This window comes from Cicer arietinum, chromosome 7, assembly GCF_000331145.2.
Source record: "Cicer arietinum cultivar CDC Frontier isolate Library 1 chromosome 7, Cicar.CDCFrontier_v2.0, whole genome shotgun sequence".
NCBI classification, from domain to species: Eukaryota; Viridiplantae; Streptophyta; class Magnoliopsida; order Fabales; family Fabaceae; genus Cicer; species Cicer arietinum.
Window position 1 is genome coordinate 30262325 of NC_021166.2, and position 8118 is coordinate 30270442.

The 8118-nt window shown below is 26.5% G+C and overlaps 1 protein-coding gene across 1 annotated transcript; it reads left to right on the top strand.

Moving 5' to 3' along the window:
* The first annotated feature begins 3771 nt into the window (after positions 1–3771).
* On the top strand, positions 3772–5318 carry LOC101511412 (expansin-A23-like). Its single transcript, XM_004514046.4, has 2 exons — positions 3772–3920; positions 4582–5318. Exons 1-2 carry the CDS (start codon positions 3791–3793, stop codon positions 5193–5195), a joined length of 744 nt encoding a protein of 247 aa, XP_004514103.2. The 5' UTR covers positions 3772–3790; the 3' UTR covers positions 5196–5318.
* Positions 5319–8118: the final 2800 nt, after the last annotated feature.

Sequence of the window (8118 nt, forward strand, 5' to 3'; positions counted from 1 at the left end):
GCGGCTGTCAAGGGATGGCATTTACAACAGTTAGATGTAAATAATTCTTTTCTTCATGGTGACATCAAGGAAAAGGTCTACATACATATTTCCACTGGACTCCAATCTCCTCATTATAACTTAGTTTGCAAATTAAAAAAATCCTTGTGTGGCCTTAGACAAGCTAGTAGAAATTGGAACTAAAAACTTACCAATGCTCTAATTAGCTTGGGGCATACCCATTCTTTACATGATTACTCTCTTTTTATCAAATTTCATGTTTCTCACTTTACTGTTTTATTGGTGTATGTAGATGATATAGTTTTAGTCGAGGACAACATTTATAAGATCAATTATGTCAAACAATTTCTCTATTCTTCATTCCAAATCAAAGACCTTGGAGCACTCAAATTTTTCTTGGGTCTTGAGGTAGCAAGAACAAGCAAAGAAATATCTCTCAAACAACACAAATATGTTTTGAAACTCATTGATGACATGGATCTCCTTCAATGCAAACCAGTGTCCACTCCCATGATTCCAAATCTCAAATTGTCTACAACAAAAGGCACTCCTTTCTCATATCAAAAACTATTTCGACGGATGATTGGTTGCCTCATCTATCTTACCAACACTATACCCGATCTTTCTTACACCATTAACAAACTAAGTCAATTTGTCTCATCTCCCATGCAAACTCATTTTCATGCTCCACTCGGATTATCCATTATTTAAAAGGTTAATTGTCCGAGCAATGGTCTCTTATTTTCTTCCTCTCTCGACATTAGTTTATTTGCATTCAGCGACAATGATTGGGCATCATGCCTCGATTCTAGACGTTCCATCACCGACTTCAATATCTTCATTGGTTCATCTTTAATATCATGGAAGACAAAGAAACAAAATGTGGTTTCTCGTTCTTCTTCGGATGTTGAATAGTGTGCTTTAGCCAACATAACCTACGAAGTTCATTGGTTACTTTATGTTATCCACGATCTTCACTTTTCCATGACGAAACATGTTCCCGTATATTGTGACAACAAATATGTCATCCAAATTGCTCAAAATCCCACTTTGCATGAACATACTAAACACATCGAGTTGAATTGTCACCTAGTTCGTGGCATGTTAATGTTAGGCATCATTCATATTCTCCATGTTTCTTCCTCGAATCAGTTAGCAGACATCCACACCAAATCTCTTCTTACTTCACATTTTCATTCCATTTTATCCAAGCTACACATGCATGATTGACATCTATGATCTAACTTGAAGGAACTGTTAGATTATAATAAGATTATAATTAATTTACTTTTTTTGTATAATGTTACTACATTAATATGAATACTGTGTACCTTTACCTTTTTAATTAATAAAAATAATTATTTTTAATCATAATAGGTGCGAGCAGTACGTAAATATATTATTTGTCAAATATGGATTAAATCAGAATGATGAATACATTGGAAAATAGAAATGCATTCTATTTCTAATAATGTTTATTTATTTCAGTAATTTATTTGGAAAACATTAATGGTATCCGATATGGTATTCTTTTTGTGTGACTGGCCGATAATGGTATTCCATCAGTTTTTGTTTTTGTATTGGAAATGAAACAAATAGTTTAAGTAAAAGGAATGGAGAAAAATCGAAAAACATTACTGATTATAGTAGTGTGATGTTGCAGGCTTAACATTACTTTTGAGTAAAAATAAAAAATAAAAAAATAACATTAAATGAATTCCATTAAATTCATTGAAATTTTAATTAGTATTCATTTACCGTGTTATTCAATCTAACTTGAAATTTTATAAAAATTATTAAATCGTAATGGAGTCCGTATTGATTCCATTCGTCAAATAAAAAGTATCAATCTCAATCGAATTTAGAAAATTTAAATTGATAACACATACTTTTAATAACCATATAGACATATATGATCTACCACTGTTTTGAAGAAATTCATTTTTGTTTAGAATTTAATTATCCATAGTTGTGAAATTCACTTGTTTTGAATTTGAAATTAGGTCTCTTCTAGGGATAGGAATATATTAAGCCGTCAGTGGTTTGATTTACTTATAATATGTACTTGGTCTGTTTAATAAAAAAGTTAAATTCAAACTATTTTTAAAGTTTATTTATTTAAACAGGAGTTTATAAAAAAATTTATTAAGTCTGATTGACCTATATATATTTTATTATTTATTAAAATTATTTTTATTATTATTATTTATTAATAATATTATTTTTTTATTTAGATTCTATCAATTAAACAATCGGTACTTATTTAATATTGGGTAGCCGTTTCATATTATTCTCGTCTTTATTTTTCACGTTCTTAGTTTTCTATATCTAATGGTCAATAATCAAAACATTAATTACTTGCATAACGTTAATTCCTTTTTTGTACCAATTTTTTTAAACATTTTATAATATTTTTAATTTAGGAAATGAAAATAAATATTCATCTTTCTTTCTCTCTAAAATTCAACCGACAAACTTAACTTATAAGTTATAATATGTTGGAATATTTTTTTTTACCAATTTGAATGTCCAAACTCATTACACTCACAAACACGTCTACTTAATTTGATAACATATTTTAAATCGATAGGGTCAAATATATTTTCGTATACAAATATATTTGCATTAAAGGCATATTTCCACCAATGTAACCTATATATTGCGTTTCCAAATTCCATAAAAAAAATCTCGAATTGATTTGAATAAAACCCTTTTAAATTGATTTGAATTTGAATCAAATTTGGGAGTTTAAAATTGATTTGAATAAACTTTGAAAAATTTACATTGATTTAATGCACAGAATAAAACTTAAATAAATACAAAACGACACGCAACAAAACATACTATAATAATAAATTTTTTGATGTTATATTATTTGCAATAGGTTTTTTATATTATTTCAGGTTTTTAAAGGTATCCGGTACTTTTAATTTCCATGATACCATGACACTAATTTCTATAATAACTTAGCCATTTCCCACGACCTTCATTACTCATTTAGGTAACGGGGACTTCTGTGGACAAAAATTAAGGTACTATTAAAATTAAATTACATTGAATAATATTAAAATTTTTAATTTAGTCAATTTTAATAGATTAGTAATAGAAATAAATTATAAAAAAAATTATTGATTAAAAATTTTGATACTGTTTTTTTATTGTACCTAAAACATTATACATACTTCACCCCTCCCTAATCATAAAATCATCCTTTAATACAAGACCTTTTATAGTATTCAAAATGCACTAATGATTTTTTTTTTTATAAAAAGATTTATAATTATTTTATTATTATAAAGTGTAACTTGATTATTTTTCTGCCTCTTATGATATCTATAATTATATAAATAAATATGAAAAGACAATTTTTTTTTGACAAATATTCCTATAACTATCTTTTTCAATACCAAAAAATATGTCGAAGAATCTTATAATAATAATAGATGGAGGGAGTATATTAGGAAATGAGCAAGATAGTCAAAATTAAGATATTAGTGCTGGAATACCTAATAAGTTAAGAAAGTAAATACTTGAAAAATAAATAAATGAATCAATTTTTTTTTTTTTTGTATTAAACAATATACATCAATTATTTATGACAAAGCAAAAGTCTGTAACATTAATATGGTATCATTATGATATATAAGATAATTTAATTCGATATTAAGAATTAAATATCTTAGTATATTTTGTATTTCCTTAATGTTACATTGAAGTCTTTAAATAACACCCTGCCCTTCCATTACTTCACTTCCTCTGTGTCTTATTATATCAAATATCAATCCTGGCTATGGCTATGTCTTTGCTTCCTTTAGCCTTGTTCACATTGTTCTTCGTGCAGCCTTTGGCAGCAATTGACCCAAATTGGTATGATGCAAGTGCAACTTTCTACGGTGACATGAACGGTGGTGAAACCATGCGTAAGTATTCCATAAACTCTCCTTTTCTCCCTTTAATGAAAACTATTGTCCATATATTAAGATTGAAAAATGATTTTATTTTCTGATATATATTTTAAAGTAGATTTGATGAAATTTGAATATATATATATATATATATGAAGAAAAATAAATGAATTTTCAAATAAATTCATAATATTGAGATTAATAATATAAAATTTGTGATTGAAGTTGATCATTCAATCTGATTCAAACAAACATCTTACAAACAATCTTATATATATATATATATATCTGATTTTCATCCAATTGTTAATATTAATCTAGTATATTTTGTGTTCTTGTTAATTTTTCTCTAAATATGTGAATTTTTTTATGTCAAGTAATTTTTTTATACAAAAATAATACACATACATTCATCATTTTTCTAAACTTATTTAATATATCAATTTGTTTTAATTTTTCTCTTCATGACACATTATCAATATATTACATCGATTACATAATTCATTTTATTCCATCTCTTAATTTCTTAATGTGTATATACACTTGTATATGTGAACATCAAACATTTTTCTTTTTTATAAGTTTCTTTTGCTATGAAAAATAAATGATTATATGATGGAGAGAGTGTTGATTATTAGTAATGACTGAATTAAGGGATATGTGTATATATATGTAGAGGGAGCATGTGGTTATGGAGATCTATTCCAGCAAGGATATGGGCTTGAAACAACAGCACTAAGCACAGCTCTATTCAATAATGGGTTATCATGTGGAGCATGTTTTGAGATAAGGTGTGTGAATGATCCTCAATGGTGTATAAAAGAAGTAAACTCAATCACAGTGACAGCAACAAATTTATGTCCTCCCAATTACATAGACGGAAGTTGGTGTAACCCTCCACATCAACACTTTGATTTGAGTATGAAAATGTTCACAACTATTGCAATTTACCAAGCTGGGATAATCCCAGTTCAATATCGACGTGTTCCATGTAACAAAATTGGGGGTGTTAGGTTTGAGCTAAGAGGTAACCCTTATTTTTTGATGGTTTTGGTGTACAATGTTGGTAACGCTGGTGATGTTTATCGTTTGGATGTTAAAGGATCTAACACTGGTTGGATTGAAATGACACATAATTGGGGACAATTTTGGCATACTGGTGTCAATTTGGTTGGTCAAGAATTGTCTTTTTGGATTAATACAAGTGATGGAAAAGCTTTGATGTTTATTTCTGTTGCTCCTTCTAATTGGCAATTTGGACAGACTTATCAGAGCTCCCTAAATTTTTAGATGCGGTTAGATTTAGTATAGAATTTAAAAGAAATGCATCTGACTACAGACATTAGGAATATTATGTAATTTCCATTTGTTAAAAAAAATGTAATTTCAATTTGTTTTGCATCTGACTACAGATATTAGGCTCAGTAGTTTCCTTGTTTCAGAATTTGTGGTATTATTCATATCTCAATTAATGGTGAAATGATATTAATTTCCTTTAGTAATTTATTTAGAATGCACAACTAGAAAATATATTTTGTAAAGCAGATTTTTTTTATTTGGTATTTGACGACAGATTTTACTCTCCCTATGAATAACTCTTATAGTAGCCGTTGGATTAAATTTTGTTTTTAATCATTTAACCGTGGATTAACAGCTAATCCATAGTAACCGTTAGATTAAATTTTGTTTTTTAATCATGTTTACTTTATTTATTTTAAAAGTACAAAAGCACCAGGGCTGTGTAGCAAGTTTCATTAATTTCTTATTTTATTTTAAAAAGTATAAATTTTATTATAATTAACTCGTTAAATTTAACAATATTAATATTTATTAGTTGAACTAAATTTAAAGACTTTTTCATTAATTTTACACGAACATTTAATAATGACTTTCAATATCAACCATTAGATTGGGATTATAAAGTGAAGTGACTTAATATATATAATTGATATTGAATATGTATATAAAACCATTTTAAACTATAATGCATATTCTTTTCTCAAAGTTTTAATAAAATAGACTAAGTAATTTTATCTTTTTTGACTCAACTAAGTTATTTTCATAAAAATAAAAAGTTATATAATCAATATTTTAACATATATTCACTAATACTGAATGACATCTTTTATTTTTTATGAATTATATAATATTACCATATTATATTATGAATTTTATTTATATATATATATGGATGGTATATTTTTTTATATATATATTTCTAATCAAATCACTCAATAATACCACCTTTTTAGGTTAGTTGTTAAAATAGAGAAATTAATCTCTATTTTATATAATATATAATGCATGGTTTTTCAAATTTAAACCCCTTATGAATTTAAAAATATATAATATTACTATTATTATTGCTTTGTTTTTTTAATTATTAATCATTTTTTCAATTATTGATATAATATTTCAAATTGATTTAAAAGTATATATATTATAAGCTAAATTACATCTGTGGTCCCTTAACTTAATTTCAGGTAACGTTTTAGTCCTTTAACTTTTTTTTCTTCTCGATTAGTCCTTTATTCCTAACAATATCAAATAAAGTATGAAAATATGAGTTTATTTGAAGATTTGCATTACGAATTTGATGAAATTTGTATTATATTGAAGAATATAATTAATTTTATGAGTTTTCATTGAATTTTTTTTTTTTGAATTTTTGTATAAAAAAGGATAATATTGTTGAAATTTTAAAATATAAAATATCAAATTGTCACTTAAAATTAAAATAAAGGACCAATTTAGAAAGAAAAAAAGATAAAGGACTAAAACGTTACCTAAAATTAAGTTAAGGGACACGGATGTAATTTAGCTTATATTATATTTCAAACAAACAATTACTAATTACTGATAAATAATGGCTACCGTTGCTTTATTAACATCACCAATAAATCTGGTAATCAATTATGTTATTCATTCGTAAATTTAATGTCAAACATTTTGATTTCCATATAATGTTGCCATTTAATTGATTGGTGCCATTCCTAAAACTCTCAGGACATTGTTGGCAACTTGTACATGCTAAAACCTATTTCTATAAATCAAATTGTATAATTAAGCAATAAAATAAATTTTGACAACATCTAATGTAAAATTTGACACAAACTTAAAAACTAGAAAAGGGTTACCCTTACTAACGATATAGGTTTGGAGTGAAAGGAGGAAGGATTAAAAAGGCTTTTAATTTAATTTGTTGTCATGTTGTATAACTATCAAAATTTGAGTTGGCTTAAATATTCTTATAAAATATAGGATTTGGATTCTAAAATTCATAATTTTATAGAACTTGTACATGTGTGTTGTATAATAAGTGTAAGTTAGAAATTTCACATTATTTAATTTAAAAAGTGATAGCTGAGAAACATATAAGTGAGACGACTCATAAACTATTTGTAGGATTGCTCTTGGCCTAATGAGGAATATCTCTCAACTCCCCTCATGACCTAAGTATCAAAGTCATGTGGTTGCTCTTGTCAAATGTAGAAGATGTAGAAGATCCCCCTATTCCCAACTAGAGGATTCTACCATATACCTCAACATCTCAACTTGTCACTCCAATTGAACGTAAAAATACAATTTTATTCTTTTAACTATCTATAAAACCTTCAACTTTTTTAATTTCTCATTTTTTCACTCCTCTTTCCAAAATATTTGAAATTTTCGAAATGACAATTTACAGAATTTTCGAAATTTTCAAACAATTCAAAACTTTCAAAATAGGAAAATTTTGAAACTTTCCATATTTTGGAATTTCTGAAATTTCAAAACTTTCCAGATTTAGATACTTTCGAAACTTTCTAGATTTGGAAATTTTCGAAACTTTTTGAATTTTCGAAATGTAATTCTTATTTCGAAAATTTGAAACTTTCGAAAGTTTCGAAAATTTGAAACTTTCTAAACTATCAATTTTGAAACTTATTATAAATGGTTAAAAGAATAAAATTATTTTTTCACGTGTCTTAGGGGTAGGGATGGGAATAGGGCAGACCAGGCTTTGAAAGGTCTGAGTCTGGCCTACGATTTATTTATTAGGCCTAAGTCCCTATCATAGGCTTTTTTTTCGGCCTGACCTGGCCAGGAAGCCTATTTAAAAACCTATTTGAAATAATTTTTAGAAAATATGAAACAAACATCCTTTAAACCCTAAAAAATAATTTTTTGTGTCAAATAATATATATATATATATATATATATATATATATTG